The sequence below is a fragment of the Mytilus edulis genome, chromosome 10, assembly GCF_963676685.1.
Source record: "Mytilus edulis chromosome 10, xbMytEdul2.2, whole genome shotgun sequence".
Classification (NCBI taxonomy): Eukaryota; Metazoa; Mollusca; class Bivalvia; order Mytilida; family Mytilidae; genus Mytilus; species Mytilus edulis.
In genome coordinates this window covers 8382101-8401171 of record NC_092353.1, presented here as the reverse complement: position 1 = coordinate 8401171, position 19071 = coordinate 8382101, and the positions used below count along the sequence as shown (strand labels likewise).

The following is a 19071-nucleotide window of genomic DNA, read 5'->3' as shown; positions in this document are numbered from 1 at the left end:
TAAGAATGTAAAATCTGTGCTTGATAATTCTGGGCTATCAAATATATGGAACTCTAAATATTCTATAAGTAAAAACTGGTTGTATGATACTGTTAAATAAAGATTAACTGCCCAGTTCAGACAGACATGGTATGCTACTGTACAGAGTTCTCCAAAAGCTCTAAATTATAAGTTATTCAAAAATAGTATAAATTTCGAAACCTACTTTGATATTTTAGATGACAAAAATATTGCTTCTTTTTGTAGATTTAGAACGTTGAACACAAAAATTCCTATCGAAATTGGTAGATGGCAAAACATTCAGAGAGAAAATCGTATTTGTACTTTGTGCAATTCCGGTGACATTGGTGACGAGTTCCAATATATTTTAAAATCCTCGGCAATAGACAATAGTAGACAACTGCTACTAAAGCATCCTTTTATGAACAGACCAAATATTTTAAAATTTCAAGGTCTAATGAATAGTAGCAACCCGTCTCATGCGTCTGAACTAAACAATTCTGTGCAAGTTTATAAGAATTATTATTAAATGCCTAGAATCTCCTGGGTAATCACTTTATGTCTCTATTTTACATTTGTATTTGAAATTTATACTATGTTAATTTATTTGTATATGTCTCTGTACCATTGTACTTTGGTTTATGAGAATAAAGATATATATATATATATCCGATGGATACATCTGTTGTAGAGTTGTCACTGACTCAGACGTACTTATAAATATAATTATTTTCTGTGACTGTATATTACATTAAGTTGTAGGATCCTTTACTATAGATAATTTAGCTGATCTGTAACAATAACATCTTCATGCCTTATATATCATGTACTGTAGTACGCCGCTAGATTAAAACTGACGAGGAAAGGTAACACACGGCCAGCGAAAGCTCTTTTTTTGAGAGTCCAGGTGGTCGTGTGGTCTAGCGGGACGGCTGCAGTGCAGGCGATTTGGTGTCACGATATCACAGTAGCATGGGTTCGAATCCCGGCGAGGGAAGAACCAAAAATTTGCGAAAGCAAATTTACAGATCTAACATTGTTAGGTTGATGTTTAGACGAGTTGTATATATAAATATTTATATATATATTTGGATGATGGATATGCACGCACATACTAAGAAGTCAACAAGAACAAAAGAAAGTACAAAGGAAGATAATAGTTTTTCTTTCTTTAATGAGTACTAGTTAGAATTTAATATATAATCGATAGTTACAATAAAAAAACAAAAAGTAGATGTGGTATGATTGTCAATGAGACAACTGTCCACAAGAGACCAAAATGAAACAGAAATTAACAACTAAAGGTCACCGTAGGCCTTCGACAATAAGCAAAGCCGATACCGCATAGTCAGCTATAAAAGGCCTTGAAATGACAATGTAAATCAATTCAAACGAGAAAAACTAACGGCCTTATTTATATATAAAAAAAATGAACGAAAAAAGACTTTAGCGGTATTGTGGACTTTAGAGGAATTGTGGACTTAAACGGTGCCACAACACATAAAGAAACTACAACCACTGAATTACAGATAATTTGACGGGTTTCCTATAAAGTTACAGGTATATAAGAATCGTAGGAAAGGTACATAATTTGGATCAGCTCAATGCTAAAAAGTAGTCCCCAAGGATATTCAGCTTACAAAATATGTTTTTCCACTGCGTACAACTCTTTTTGGATTTTCCAACTAACCCAATTTGATTGATCATCTTACACCCACATTTGCTTACCTCATGTGAGTATTTAGATACTTTTTAAAATGAAATGTTTAGTGCATACACGACTTGCCATCATAATTAATAATACTCTCGTTGAAGGTAATTATTATCAGTGATATAAGCTTAACCCTAATACCAAAACGGTTGGCCAGTTTCATGTTTCATCAGGTGTAATTCAGTGGTTCTCTCATTATTCTGGGTATTCCAATGAGTATGTAACGATCTTTATCAGTGTCAGTAATATCATTAATCTCTGATATACGTTAACACAGTAATACTGTAGACACAAAAGAAGTGAGTGAACAAATTATAATAGATACCAGAGTCAATATGTTGTACGCGTTTCGTCTACAAAAAAAACCCTCATCAGTGATGCTCAGACTAAAACCATTGAAAAGACCAAATATAGAACAGAGTTCAGCAATTTCATAAGTTTCTAGTTATGGTTATCTATTTTTTGGGTAGAAAAATCCTTTTAAACTTTTGGTGGAATATCTAGACGAGCATGAAACACATTTATCTTTATTTGATTGTTTTTTTATGCCCCATTTTTGGGCATAATGTTTTCTGGTCTGTGCATCCGTCCGTTCGACACGCTTCAGGTTGAAGTTTTTGGTCGAGGAAGTTTTTGATGAAGTTGAAGTCCAATCAACTTGAAACTTAGTACAAATGTTCCTTATGAAATGATCTTTCTTATTTTACTGCCAAATTAAAGATTTTACCCCATTTTCACGGTCCACTGAAAATAGAAAATGATAGTGCGGATGGGGCATCCGTGTACTTAGGACACATTCTTGTTTTATTCAACAACAGTATTGCACACGCTTTTAACAGATACTCCACTAACACAGCTATCTCAGTGAATGTCCCTGTTTCATTAATACCCGAGGTTTAGGGATCTTCAGGTGGCGTTATCATCGGAATTTCATAGTTGATCCGAGATTGGAGTGGTTAAGAACATATTACGCGTTTCCATGTGTTTCCGGATGACGTTTTTTAAATCAATATTGGAATAGATTAATACTTATATGTTAGCTTTATCTACATTATTATTCAGGTAAGACAGTTACAATTTAAAAGATTTTTCAAGTACGTTTTAATATTTAATATGTTTGTAATTTTCTCCTTTTTTGTTAATGGTACAAAAATGTATAGATTTGTAAGTGGAATTCCCAGAATGGCTGAGAATTCCAAGATGTTTGTTTGGAAACCTATTAACTTTTATCTTTTTTATTCAAAGTTCATCATGCAAGATATTTAACATCTTCTTTCGAATCAATAACATATACTATTTGTTGAGCATTGATAACATATTCAAAGATGTTGTTCACATACTGGACCTACATTTGTAATAGCTAAGGGATAAGATCTACATATGTATTTGCAAACTATGTAATCACACTAGATAGGGTTTTAGACTTTACCGGAAATTTATTTCTTTTTATTGTGAATGATGTGAATGGTAAACATATAAACTGTATTTAAATCATAGAATAATTAAAGAAATACTTTGACATAAATAAACTGCAGTTGAAAGTTTATGATAAATTTCGTGCATTTTCTGAAAATTGATACTGCTAATCGTAGTAAATAGGATTTTAACAGCAATTAAAGAAAAGCCTATAGAGATAGATTGAAATAGTGGATCTCAAATACTGAGTTGTGACATGTCTAGCCTGAGGATTTTTGTTTTTATCACTCTTTTTGTAAAGATCGAAGCACAGAGTGGTGATGATGTAAAACATTTAATCACCAAATTATTCACAACAAATGATTATGCGAAAGAAGTCCGGCCGAATCGAAATCAGCTACAGCCTATGATTTTGGATATAGATTTCTTCCTTGTTGGAATAGACGAGGTAGACGAACTTAAACAAAGATTGATTACAACCGCATATTTAATCATTGGGTGGACAGACGAATATCTCAATTGGACTGCTTCAGACTTTGGCGAATTATACCAATTATATGTTCCACAAACAGATATATGGATGCCTGATATAACATTAAAAATGGTTTTTCGGAGCTGGAGAAACTTGGAAGCAGTTTTATCAAAGCCAGAGTGATGAACACCAGACAAGTTACCTAGGTGCCGTTTGAGGTTTTTGAATCAAAATATACAATTGACATTAAGTATTTTCCTTACGACCAACAATCTTGCGACATAATTTTTGTTGTGTTGTCAAGTAGTGTTGCAGATGTGGTGGTAACTCTATGGAATAATGGAATCCAACTGGACAGCATGGAGGCTAATGCTGAATGGTCAGTTGTGTCAACTTCGGCAAGAGAGAATTTAAAGTCGACCGAATCTACAGTAATATTTACACTGAATTTAAAAAGGAGTTCGACATATTATTTGATGAACATTATTATTCCTATTATCTTACTCAGTATTTTGAATATATTTACATTCGCTCTACCGGCTGACAGTGCTGAGAAAATGGGGTATTGTATAACGGTCTTTCTTTCGTTTGCCGTTTTCCTTACTATTGTCAGCTCCGAGCTTCCCAAAACATCTGGATCTATTTTGGGATATTATTTAATGTTCCAGCTAGGTATGGGAACTTTTGTTGTTTGTTTTACAACGATAGAACTTCGTCTTCATCATCGTAAAGACGATGTTCCCGTGACCATCATAAGAATGATGAAATGCCGGAATGTGAATAAAATTACAAAAATGGAAAATCAAAATGGAAGCTTTAGCGAACAGGGGATGGCATGGAGGGATGTAATTTCAATGCTAGATGTTGTGTTATTTTGGGTATCGACTGCACTTGTTATAATTGCTACAATGGCCTTTCTTGGATTGCTTTGTGAAAAACTTAGGGCTCATATGGTTAGTAAAACAGTTATTGTAATCGACTAGCAATGGATTGTTGAGACTTGATATATGTTTATACATTGTAGAAAATTGTAAATAAATAAAAAAAACACCATACAATTTTTTTTAGTGAGGTCCAAAAAAGGGGGGTCCATGCCCCAAATACCTGTGAACACAAACAGAGAAAACGTTTTACATGGTAAATCACTTATTTAAATATAATCGGAATATTCACAAAACAATTTGTAACGTTCTTTTGTTGGTAATTCATTGATGTTTAGATAGTTATAGAGCATGGTTGTTCACAAGGTTATCGAAATGATAGTTTTTAAACATATACTCAAATTTAAATACGTCGGATATCTTTTTTAAAGATTGTTCTTGTTTTTTATATCAAGGAACGTAATCCATATTTCACTGTAAAATTATTAAGTTAGGGATTTCGTTACCACATATTGAATTTGATTTTACTGCGCTTTGAAGAAACATAAAAAAGATTCCTTTTATATTGTCTATGAATAATTTCATGCTTCGTAGTCCGTCTTTTTAAGCCCTTTTGATGATGAATTGTCATTATATGATTTGGGTCTCCCCTTCAACGATCAACATGGAGATTCAGTGTCACGGCCTCCTCCATTATTATTTTCAATCAATCAAGCATGTTTTCTGTTTGTTTTTCTGGACAATTGCTTAGTTTGAATTCCATGTTTGTTTATTGTCGTCCCCTATGTTTCACAGCAAATTGCATGATCAGTGTATTTGAGTTGGTATCATTAATCAAAATTTGAAATACTTTCTTGATTATGAGTTACTGGAGGTTTAACAAAGTTAGATAGAATATCACCAGCAAAACTGTTCACTTTAATAAGATTTGATGACTGAAAAGGGAATGAAAACTGTCTATTTAAACCAAAAAGCCTAAGGGGTTTTACATATGATTGATTTGTCTGTATCTTATATATATTCTTACCAAAACAGAGATACTGTGTATTATTGATAATCACTGAATTCATATCAGGGATTGATATTATTTTTCTTTAAATGTTTAGTGATTATGTTAAAGAGAGGCGAAAGATAACAGACCACACGACTAGCGGGACGGCTGCAGTGCAGGCGATTTGGTGTCACGATATCACAGTAGCATGGGTTCGAATCCCGGCGAGGGAAGAACCAAAAATTTGCGAAAGCAAATTTACAGATCTAACATTGTTGGGTTGATGTTTAGACGAGTTGTATATACATTATGTACACAGCCATGTATCACCATCATTGATGGCGATCCGATGGATACATCTGTTGTAGGGTTGTCACTGACTCAGACGTACTTATGTATATATATATAGTGTCTAAAAATAGCAACAATCAACATTCAATCTATCTATGACGTGTGGATCAGTTTGTAAATAAACTGATGCAGTTACTAAATTAAATTATATAAGTGTCTAAGAATGTAACTTTAACACACTAATGAGTGTTATAAAACTAGTTGTTATATTTTATATATTATTCACGCAATATTTCGCTAAACAAATTAGCTTCATCGGACGTGTGCATCTATCTAGGTGAAATCGGATGCATGACAAAAAAATATCTTTGTAGCTTGACGTTTTTGTGTAAAAGTTTAAAATATTGATTGATTGGGTATATACAAGATATTTTTGCCGTTTATTGTACATAACAATTTTTAAATCTAAACAAATAGTTGTTTTAGTTAAATAGAATGAAATTCATGATTTATTCCTTTGGTTTTGGGTAAAAATACGCCAGACGCGCGTTTCGTCTACAAAAGACTCATTAGTGACGCTCAAATCCAAAAAAGTTAAAAAGGCCAAATAAAGTACGAAGTTGAAGAGCATTGAGGACCAAAATTCCTAAAAGTTTTGCCAAATCCAGCTAAGGTAATATATGCCTGAGGTAGAAAAGCCTTAGTATTTCAAAAATTCTAACTTTTGTAAACAGTTAATTTATAAATATAACCATATCAATGATAATTCATGTTAGCACAAACGAACTGACTACTGGGCTGATAAGCAATTTACATATTTATCTTAAATGCCTTATCAAGTTCTTAATGTTAGACCTTTTAAACACAATCTGCAGCAATGACGGAATACAAATCGCTTACAGTTATTTTCTTCACAGTTGTCTTATGTGGTAAGCAGGTACATTTCAAACATGAGCTTATAATGCCAGATATTTTTATATAAGAGAATATTCGTCTGATCTGTGCTTTACTGATTGTAGGGTTTAATTATTTTTATATTTCAATCACATTGTTAGTCTATCAGTCGGACATGTTTTTTCGTCACTTGTGTACCTTTGAACAGAATTGCTTCACATGTTTTCGCTGATTAGCAGCAGCAGCATGCCAGAATTATCCGGATATGTCAGACTTCTTCTTTTTGTTTGCAGACACGCTGCATTTTGTTTTAAATTGAATAGGTATTTTGTCACATATTTATTTCTCCTACAAACAGAAAATAAATCTTAGCCAGAAGCGTGACAGGGATAAGTTGTACCGTGTAAACGATTGTTGGTTCTGTCAGACACCTATTACCTTTTGCCGACACTTCGAATGTTTTAAAAGGTTTTATAATTGTAGTATACCTTCATCTAATGTTACTGAACAGAATTACTCTTTATTTAGGTAGCTGCTCAACACTAATGTCTTCAAACGAATTTGCGCTTTTCATCTCTGACAGACACATACTACCTGTTTCCAATACTTTGTCGTGCAATAACATTTCCAACAACTTGCAAAAAGAGTCTTTTACAATAAGAGGCTTTAATTTTGTTCTTTGAAATGCATTCACTATAGTTTTATAGCTAGTTCAAAGTACATTGTATGAGCATTGATCGACTGCACTTACTGTTTAAAAAAAATTATCTAAATTCATAATAGCTAAACTATTAGGGGACGACCATTTGATATTCTGGGGGTGGGGGCAGGAGGATTTTGAAAATAAATAACTTGGCCTTGATAATCACAAAAATAAATAGTTTGTTCTGTGGTAGTTTGAAAATAAGTTACCTGACTTGCAATGTAATGAAAATAAATAACACAGCAGGTCTAATCGAAAGCATGATATGGCACCAGATTCTTCATAAATTCATTTTTTTCCCAAAAAAAAATCGGAAAACACTTCCCAATTTTTTTAATAATAAAAGTATAAATATTATTTAAATATACTTGAACTGTCTGAAAATTGGTTTCATTTAACTTGAGGTATATTGTTTCAGGAAACCTTACCTCACTTTTATTTTAACAGGGCCGTAACTACATTGAGGCAAATGCCTTATGTAGGAAATTTCAAAACCAAACGCTTGTCTCCATATCAAATTGTGTTCACGGCGAGTGCCTTTTAAGAAGCAAGTTCTGTTTTCCCTCAGACGTAGCCCTGAATTTTTGGGATGAATGTTTCTTATTCATTTTTCTTTTGTTTATTGATTCCCCTTCTGTATTCTGTGAGTGTTGTATTCATTTTGTAATCTAGTAATTTTGTTATGAATTTGATCATGAGTTTAACAGCCTAACTATGTGAATTTCATTTTTGCTTTATCATGCACATTGGTCTTCTGGTGTTGTCTCTAGAAACTTAATTTATACATTTTGCTTTGAGACCAAAATATTGTCAAAAAGTTATTAAAACAAAACTAACATTTTCAAATTAAGAAAGGGTCTTCGGAACACCCAGAAAGCATGATTTTGCATCATTTGTTCTATAGCTTCTTAGGCCTTTAGTGGCTCAAAAACCCTTTAAAAAAATGCATCGCTCCGCTCGGCCACATACGTTTGCCGTTACCTTTAAAACAGTCTAGCTACAACCAAACTTTAATACTATGAATGTATGCAACACATGTAGATATGCAGTTGGGAATATAAAAGATTCATTTCTGCCCAGGATGATGATTAATTCTGATTAAATGGTACATAATGACTTGACCATGTTGACTATACATGTATTATTTATAATACACAAATCATTTAAAAATTGTATGTTTTTCGATTATCATAAATATAGTTGTGAAAATGAATAATCAGTCCCTTGCTTTAATGAAAATGAAGAATCCTGCTTCAATAGTGCAGAAAATGAATAATCTGTCCTCTTAGTTTACAAAAAGTAATAACCGATCAAAAACAAATCCTCCTGCCCCCACCCCCACCCCAAATATCAAAAGGTCGTTCCCTTAGCAACTAAAATCTAAGTTTTCTGTGAAGGTAAAACTTCATCAACTAGTAATTACCATTTTTACAGTAAATCTTAATTTTTCCTAACATATATGCCTTTTTCTGAAAATGATACCTAATAAGAGGATCTTTGGCATATGGCAGTAGAAATTAAATAAGATATCACTGATTTTTTGTCCTTACGCAAATGTGTATGTCTCTAATACTGAAACTTCATTTTCAGTGATGACATCTTGTAAGTATAACAAAAACCAAAAGTTGGAAACAAAAATGAAAATGAATTTCTCCTATGTGTCAGAAGTTAAGACAACAGACAGGTTTTGTTTGTTCCACCGTTTTGGAATTTCGCTCCCTCAGTAAACCGTGTTTATATTTGTTCAATTAGTACAGGCATATAGTCTCATGCTTTTTTGGTGGTGAGATTTTATCTAATTTTGTAAGACCCCAGTAATTCTCATATATGTCAAAAGAGAGGACAACAGACAGGTTCTTGGGGACAACCAGACCACCTACTGGGGTATTGACCTGGCGATGTACGAATCATTTAGACACCCGGATAACGTGGTTCTAATTAAGTGATCAGAAGATTATATGTGTGATGTTTTCTCCATTGATCGTTTAAAACAAAAATACTTTTTTTTTTAATTTCGCGTGGTCGATGCGCTTGTCTGGGTTTGCTTGAAAAAGGAACATTTGAGCAAAATATTTCGTAAGCGAAAGATAAAACGTTGAAGCGCGATGAGTTGAATGAAACAAAGTATAGTCAAATTTCAGCTACAATCAACCTTGCCTTGCGGAATTTTCTACATGAATTCTTAATTTGAATAAATCATGTCGGTGACATCTAGATAGTATCCATATTAATCTAGAACCATTCAATGGAAAATGGTTAGGTCAAATGCTTGCATCTTTACATTGACATGTGCGTATACGGTATCATATAGCTAGTTACCGGTAATTATAAAGTATTTCACATATGTTATAAAACCTAAGCATACTAGCTTTTGCAAAAAGATTATTTATTAACATCCGTGTTGCTTAAAGTTTTAAGCCCTTTAACATTAATTACCCTTTTGATCCATTACACTTCAGCGTGATATTTAATCGTACTTTAGCAAACAAACAACCATCGCACTTTAGAGTGATACACAATCGTACTTTAGAGTCCTACATATTTATTTGATATTTTCATCAATAAACATTTTAAGGTTTGTCCCTTTAAAGACAATATACCTTGCCAATCTACCCTTAATCTTAGAATTGTGCCCCTCTGCACTCACATCCTAGCCAGAATATTGCTATGGATGATGACTGCCAAAACATTATGAATTCACACAAACGAACAATTTCAGTATATAAATAGTTCACCTATTTACTCTTTCGCTTAAACTCCAGCCCAAAAAATCATGAGTATTCTGATGAGAGAAAACAAATTCATGTTGCAAACTAAAACCGAGGGAATTACATCAACTATAAGAGGAAAAACAACGGAACAACAGAAACACTGAAGTGCAACAAAATCAAACGCCAATGCAAGATACATAGAAACTTTCGCGATATAAACTTGCATCACCACTTCAAACATGTTAAAGTAATGATTGTGTTTTCAGCAATATCAAGGACCCAAGCTGTACAACAATCCTGTGTTGATGATTCTCGTCTCACGTGTGATAAGACTGCATGTAATACCGACTTAAAAATGTTTTGCAAGGCTACATGTAAACTATGTTGTAAGTATCTTGCCATAACAGATTAACGTTTACATTCTAGTTCACACTTTTCACCTATTATACTTTTGTTATTTATTAAAGTTGGTCAATCCTTATCAAAGTATGCTCCAAATTTAATTTTAAAATTGTGTAGATAATCTTGAAACATCAGTGTCTCAAGCGATTGGGGTCACTCGACCAGACACACTTTTCGAATTGATATGTTACATGTTTATTCTTGTGGTAAAGATTCAAACATAATATGTAAAATCATGTTAACACCATTCTGTGCATCTGAACCTGAAATGTATGCACACTTAAAAAATGTCACAATTGTATATAGTAATCATTATTTTCTACTGACGTTTTATAATTCAGCTGGAACAAGTTTTTATTGTTAAAATTCGAGAATACAAAGTTGATCAAGAGCAAATGGAAGCTGTTTGTAAAACTAAAGTTTAATTTGACATAACAAACACACAGACAATACTGACATTTCTTATTTACCAAATAAAATAATTGAGATGCATCTGAACCTAATAAGACGATGGCTGTTCTTTGAAGAAGAGTGTTCCATTATAAAATTTTATACATAGCGCTCGTCATTTGCGATGAACTCAAAATAAAGACTCTTGAAGAAATGTTTGAAACTGTTTAATATTGCAACTGATATATTTACAGCTGACTGTCAAACAGGATGGATAAAGTTACATAACTCGTGTTACTTGTTTAGCACAGATAGATTAAATTGGTATGAGGCATCGGTGAGAAAGCGTTTTATTTTATTATTCATCATATAACAAACATTGTATCAAAATAGTTAGATATAAACACTAACAATTTTGTATCAACACCATCGAACTCTTTTAAAAATCCGACATCAAAAACGTAGCATATAATAGATACGAAGAAGATGATGAAAAGAAGAAAACAACACGTTTTATAACTTTCATGCGGCTAAAGCGCTGATCTTTATTTACCTTCATCTGGAACGCTAAAAGTCAAATATATTTGAAAGTCAAGGATTTATAAGAACCGGCACAATTGAAGAAATATATGCCCAAACATAACCTTATAAAAAAGCCAAATCTGTCTGATTATTTGTAATTTCAAAATTTATAAACCCCCTAAATTTTGAAAGGATTGTTATAAATCTTTAATTTCAGTACCGAATTACAGACAACTGAGCTGATGATATCCTCGAAAACTGATAGTTCACAAGCAAATGTATCGACCTAGTGATGTAAAATATGAAAACATCACGATTTATAAATTTCATGAGTCTGCAATGCTGTAAGATGCCTATCTCAAGCCTTGAACATCAATAGCGGTGACCTTGATAGCAGTTATATTATGCAAATGTTTCATTTCTTTTTGATGCTGATTGTTTTATGTTTACATTTTGTAACTTGGGACGATTCTAAGTTTGAAGTATTGTAAGTCATCTGTCTGGTGTTGAAGACCACATGTTGATCTCTAGATGTCATTAATTATTTTGTATTGTTGGATGGCGCTGTTATTGGCATATATCAAAAATTTTGTTTTATTTATAAACTGCAACCAAAAGTACGGGGGGTTAACTAACCTGCCACAGAAAATCAGCAGCATTTTTCTCAACTTCTAAATATTTTGAATTACCATCAAAAGCATCCATTTTAGTTCCGATTAATGGCGGTATATAACTTCTCTGCGATACATCAAATTTTATATAGCCGCAGTATATGTAATTTCTTTATCCTAAGACAAGACCACAAATTAGAGTTTATAAAAAAAAGTACGAAGTTCTTCAAAATATGATAGCCAGGATACATTGAATCAACACAAGAAATATTGAAAAATAAAAGACAACAAAAATCGCAGGGAAACTTAATGTAAAGAACTAAAAAAATAAAATAAGGGAGATAACAAATGCATCATTCCAATTTCACGAATGCCACAGACTGAATACTGGACTGCTATATGACTGTAGTGGTTTATTTAACCAAATCAAGTGTTATTGAACCTCATGTATATAACTTTATAGAATCTTCAATTTTTTAACAATTTGAAATTTATTTTATTCAATTCAATAGTTGTTTTTTAGAAATACTGTCAAACTCATCAGGCTAATCTTGTTAAAGTTGATAATGCAGAGGAACAAAAGTTTATCATGACACATGCAAGTCCTTTGGGTAGAAGTATGTATATAAAAAATGTATATATATGTTAATATTTTTCTGTGAAACAAAAGGAAAACAGAGATTTTTAGCATTTCCCATCGACAAGAGATTTCGATGAAATGATTGGGTTGACTTATCTCGATTCATTCACTTTAATTTCCTAAACGAATATGAACATGTTATACATTTGTACACCGACTATTTCCATGATGTGCAAACGAAAGATGTATTCCACTCAACCCTCAATTACTTGTGACTACGTGCTTCACATTCAGTGGTATGTATTCATGAACAAAAATGAATTAGGGAACGAGTTAGCATGATTTTTCTGCTTATATAGAATTCAATAAAATTTCGTTATGGAAACTTGCTGTCCCAAGTCTTATTAAGTAGTTTCAAAGTTTCAATGGATAGCGTTTTATCTGTCGCTGTCCACAGCAAATGCAAACTATAAATGAAATTTCGATTTAAGTTATTTCGAAATTGCTTAATAGCATAGGCAAACTGAACTTGTTTTACCAGTTGATTGTCAGGAAAATGCAGCATTCTAATAATAACTAGATATAGCTAATACAGCTGACTTGTATGTCTTTGTAAGTTGGCTTGGTTCAGTAACATTCAGAGAAGTTTGTACAGTTTCTAGATGTCGCATGCATCTTGGTTTTTTTAACGTACGCTGGAATTGAACCTTTTGCGTCCTCCCCAACAGCATATCAATGAAGTCAAGCATATATGAGTTTATTACACGAGATTTTTAACCTTTAGATTTGCAATTTTATGTTTATGTTGTTAGCAATGCATTAATGAAAGGGGATTCGTTTATTTTTTCGTAATTTTCTTCCACCTGTTTAATCTAATTTGAAATAGTTTTTTAATCACTTATATTTTAAACACTATTTAAACAGAGTGACAAAGAAAAAAATGTAATGTCGATTAAATTGGACGTGTATTACCTGGTAAATATAATCTCTTTCGTCAAATTAGATTTTTGGATGGGAGGTTCCGATGACCAATCTGAAGGTAGCTGGGTATGGTCGGCAGACGGCAGTGGATTAGTTTATACTAATTGGTACCCGAATGAGCCCAATAATTCTGACGATAGTGGCGAGAATTGTTTAGAGTTATCTGCCCTTTATCATTGGCATTGGAATGATGCTAATTGTAAAAAAGTTTTATTCCAATTCATTTGTGAAAAAGGGTAAGTTAAGATTGATTGTTAGAAACATTTTGTTAAGTAAAACAGAAAAAAATACTTTGTATGTCATAATAGTATTGTCAAAAGAATTGGTAAGGCTAATTTAAGCAATATTGTATCGATAGGACTTAAAATTTACGATTGTGTGGGGAGTTCTACAATATGTGTATAGAAAAAAAATCGATTCAGTTATTTTAAGCACATGATGCTTATCAGTACAATAAATACAAAACGCATTTGTTTTAACGTAAAAATTGCATTATACATCAGAGAGGTAAATAAACATCAAGTTTGTCCACTATCAGTTCATCGCTATTATTAACGTGGTATGGGTGTCTTTCGCCATCTTGGATTGTAAAAAAACAGAGAACCTAAGGTACAGATTTTCAATTAAGTTAGCAAAACTTGAGGCAGGAATACAGATAATTGATGTGAACTTTCATTTTAAAGAACAAATTTATAAGATTGCAACTTATTAATATTTATCTTTTTACAAGTGTTGGTTATTTTTGCTAGTTTTGTAATGTTTCTAAATTGGCAATTTAAGGGGAGGTAACTCTGAAACATTGCATTTATCGAAGGAATCTACATGGAATTCTCCTATTTTGTTTTATAGCCGGGTAAAACGTACGGTAACCCTACCTTTTCTTTTGATATTCTCAAAACATATTGTAAAAGCTATATTCTCGTATTTTATTTCACAATTCTATTAAATTTTAGCTTCTAACCCCATATTGATGATTTTTTTCTTTATAATCCATACAAAATGTGTCATTTTGTCACAAACTGTAACTTTAGAAAATGCACAATGACCTATCATTAGGTCTTTCCACTTTTCTGTGGAAAGACCTATTGTTTTTCTTCTGATTATTTTTTTTTTTTTTTTTTCTTCCGCCTAATTTTGTTCTTGCGATAAACATTTGTTTCGCAATATGTCGCTTAGATATTTGGTATATGATATCGAACAGTTTATGCGCTTTTGAAATTTACCCTGCGTAAACGAATACTTTTCTTTGTAGGAGTTATCTCCCCAAACACTGTTTTCCTTGTTAGCGCATCTCCTTCGCAACCGTAAAATATTATGACAAATTTATTTTACAAAATTGCTCGTTATATCCTTCGCATGATTTGTCCTATTTTGACCGAAGCGATATGAACGCTCCATATGAGAGTTATTTCCCCTTATGCATTTGTTATAAGTGATATGCATTTCTATCTTGTAAACCATAAGTGCTAGAGACCTAGAATCTTTAGATTTAAGGTCCTTGGTCCAAAAAAATGAAAATTAGGTCAAGGTCAAAGGTCAAGGTCAAATTCTAAATTTTGATTTTGGCTTATTTTCACTCTTTTTCATTATTTTTATAAGATTTCGACAAATTATTTTTACTAAATTGTTAGTTGCGACATGTCGTAACTTAAAAATTTTGATTGGAAGGGTGCGTAGACAATAAATGGGAGTTTTTTTCCCCTTTTATATTTAGAATTATGCGTAAAGGGATATTACTCATGAACCATACATAATACAGACCTCTGGTCTTTTGATATGGAATCCTTGGTTTATGACCTTAAAATTGAGGTCAAGGTCATAGGTTAATTGGACGTTCTAGATTTTGACCTTTGCTTGAAATTCATATTTATACATCATTAAGCCATAGGAACTGACATTTTCAACTGAATTTTAATATTTTCATATCAAAAAAGATACTTATTGGTGGAAAGACCCTCAAATGTTCTTTGAACAATTGGTTTTTAATTTTTATTATATTTGTGATCATATCAATATATACTACGTTTTGGCAAAGTATGAACAAATTCTATCATTTTTAATTTAGTCACCTATACCACCTTAAGTGCATTTAAATAGGAATGTACACAAATTACCCAAATCTTTGACATTTTCAGTGCTGAGAAGTTACAGTCTGTTTTGCATGATTATACATCCTTGTGTTTACTATCAATAATGCTTTCTATCAATAGTTAAATTGTTATGGTTATATCAAGTCTTATTTAAACCTTGAGTTGAATAATAATTGTTGCAGTTGATAATTCCAACTGCTTCTAATATTACAAAAACAATAAGTTATTTCCTATAACAGTTTGTATGAATACAGTTGCTTCTCGATAATAATTTAAACCAGTACTCGACTATTTCATACATTATTATATGATATAATATTTAATCAAAACATATTGAACCAATTCAAAATAAACCATAACATTCGTTGTACACTGTTCGACACCTACAATATTTTGTGATAATTTGCAATACGTTGACTGGGTAGGTGTGTTCTGCTATGCATACAAAAAAATGGAAATCACCAAAAAAACTGAACTCTGAGGAAAATTTAAAACAGGAATTCCCCTTATCAAATGGCAAAATCAAAAGCCAAACACATCAATCGAAAGTTTAACAACTGTTATATGAATGAATTGGTACGGGCATTTCCTTGTGTAAAAAGGTGGATAAAACCTGGTTTTATAGCAAGCTTATTACAACATCTCACTTGTATGACAGTCGAAGAAAACTTCATTATATTGACAACGCTGTGTGAACAAAACAAACAGACATAATATGTAAACATGTCAAAATGTCACAACTTGTAAAAGGAAACAATCGGCAAATCTAGAGCAGACTTCTGTACAGGTAGAAATGATTTACTCAAGCGAAAATATATTGTTAGTGTGTTTAGACACCGACAAATTGAGTTAACCGATTTGTAATGGTACCGTAGAAATTATGTAGTGCAGATTTCATACTTTGTAAAGGCTAAGAAGAGCATTCACAACCGCATGCTTAGAACCCGAGCTCTTTTTGCAAATCATAGATTTTTTTAATGTGGAGGCGTGGTCACACAGCATTAATATATTCAGTTGAAGTTCCAGCAGCTTTAGGTCATTATGCATTTTTTGGATAGTACTTGACACTTATTCCAAGTGATGATCTGGAGAATTAGATTTTTCTATGCTTTCGCAAACAAATCTCTAAGTTAGTAATTGTACACCGTTCCAAGATTTGCAGTTATATATAACGAGTTCGAGTATTGTTTCGTTAGAAAAACGAGGTCATAACCTTAGTTAAATTAGAAAAAGCCTCCATGATGCCAAATTATGCATTGTGTGTCAATGGGTACCAGTTTGTGTGCATTTTATTTTCTTTGTGTATTAGAGCAGTGCTCGCACTATTTCTAATTCAATCATATAAATTTATTTTTAAAAAGAAATACCACGGGCGTATCATGCGCTCATGTCATCGTTCTTTAATCAAAATAATTTCCGATGGCAGTAAATATGTACTTATTTTGTATTTGTTTCTTTTTCAGTGCTGTAGGTTTACAACCTATTATTGGATAAAATTATCACGAAGAACGAGAAAGAATTAAAATACAAAAATTTTTAAATACAGTCGAGCTTGCATTTTTTGGTGTGCCATTAATTTTAAAACGTAAAATAATTAAAATACCGAAGTCCCAGTTAATTTATACTAGTCTGATGCAAATGGTTCGTTGGTTGAACTTTACTCATGTTGAACTGTTAACTTTATTTTTGCAACTCTAACAGTGACGTTAAGAATGATCATCAAAACAATATAAACAATATACAATGCAGAAACCTTTGGGTAACCATTTCCCAAACAATGCCAAAGGCTATCAAATACACATTTCAAAGCACTAATCACTTGAAATATAAGTTGTCATATGCATTTGATAGAATTAAAATAATATTTAAGTATATTTGAATCCTATCATCCTTATGCACTTGTTAAATCAATATTGAAAAAAGATGTTTTGGCACTTGGTATACTCCTAAATATTACTTTTGTAGACATTCTATCTAATTAGTTTGTAATACAATGTGACAGTTAGTACATACCCAGTGATTACTATGGCTGGAAAATCAACTTTAGTATGGCTTCAAATTGTGTACTAGTCATTATTGCGATAAATAATTATCCATTATATATTATGTATTTTTTAATTAACATCTGACTATTAAAATATCTTAAACTGCTTCTTTCGCTGTATAGGGAATACTTTGAGACTCTTAGAAAAAGTAAAATAACAAAATACCGAACTCTGAGGAAAACTCAAAACGGAAAATCCGTAATAAAATGGAAAAATCAAAAGCTATAACACTTCAAACGAATGGAAAACAACTGTCATTTTTGTCGAGCCTGCAACTTTTGTTGCAGAAAGCTCGACATAGGGATAGTGATCCGGCGGCGGCGGCGGCTACGGCGGCGGCGGCGGCGGCGGTGTTAGCTCACTTCTTAAAAGCTTTATATTTTAGAAGGTGGAAGACCTGGATGCTTCATACTTTGTATATAGATGCTTCATGTTACGAAGTTTCTGTCTGTCACATGTCCAATGTCCTTGACCTCATTTTCATGGTTCAGTGACCACTTGAAAAAAAAGTTCAAATTTTTTTGTTATGTTGAATTCTCTCTTATTATAAGTAATAGGATAACTTTATTTGATATGTGCGTACCTTGCAAGGTCTTCATGTCTGTCAGACAGTTTTCGCTTGACCTCGACCTCATTTCATTGATCAGTGATCAAGGTTAAGTTTTGGTGGTCAAGTCCATATCTCAGATACTATAAGCAATAGGGCTAGTATATTTGGTGTATGGAAGGACTGTAAGGTGTACATGTCCAACTGGCAGGTGTCATCTGACCTTGACCTCATTTTCATGGTTCAGTGGTTATAGTTATTTTTTTGTGTTTTGGTCTGTTTTTCTCATACTATATGCAATAGGTCTACTATATTTGTTGTATGGAATGATTGTAAGGTGTACATGTCTAGCGGGCAGATGTCATGTGACCTTGACCTCATTTTCATGATTCAGTGGTCAAAGGTACGTTTTTGAGTTTTGGTCTTTTTATCTAATACTATATGCCATAGGTCAACTATATTTGGTGTATGGAAATATTTTATGATCTTTATGTCAGTCGCGCAGGTTTTATTTGACGGTGACCTCATTTTCATGGTTCATTGCACAGTGTTAAGTTTTTGTGTTTTTTGTGTTTTGGTCTACTTTTCTTAAACTATAAGTAATGGGTCAACTATATATGTTGTATAGAAGCATTGTTAGCTGTTAGCTGTCTACCTGGCATGGTTCATCTGACCTTGACCTCATTTTCAAGGTTCATTGGTCTTTGTTTAGTTATCTTGGTTAATGTTAAGTTTATGTGACAGTTGTAATAAAACTTAGCTTTATACTTAGGACTATCAACATAATATCAATGATTAGTATAGAAGGCGAGACATTTCAGCGTGTGCACTCT

At 32.5% G+C, this 19071-nt stretch overlaps 1 protein-coding gene across 1 annotated transcript; it reads left to right on the top strand.

Annotated features, from left to right (window-relative positions):
- The first annotated feature begins 6604 nt into the window (after window positions 1–6604).
- Window positions 6605–17191, top strand: LOC139492334 (perlucin-like protein). Its single transcript, XM_071280546.1, has 6 exons — window positions 6605–6691; window positions 10337–10456; window positions 11117–11199; window positions 12519–12612; window positions 13579–13792; window positions 17110–17191. The coding sequence occupies exons 1-6, from the start codon at window positions 6640–6642 to the stop codon at window positions 17138–17140; spliced, it is 594 nt and encodes a 197-aa protein (XP_071136647.1). The 5' UTR covers window positions 6605–6639; the 3' UTR covers window positions 17141–17191.
- The last annotated feature ends 1880 nt before the right edge of the window (window positions 17192–19071 follow it).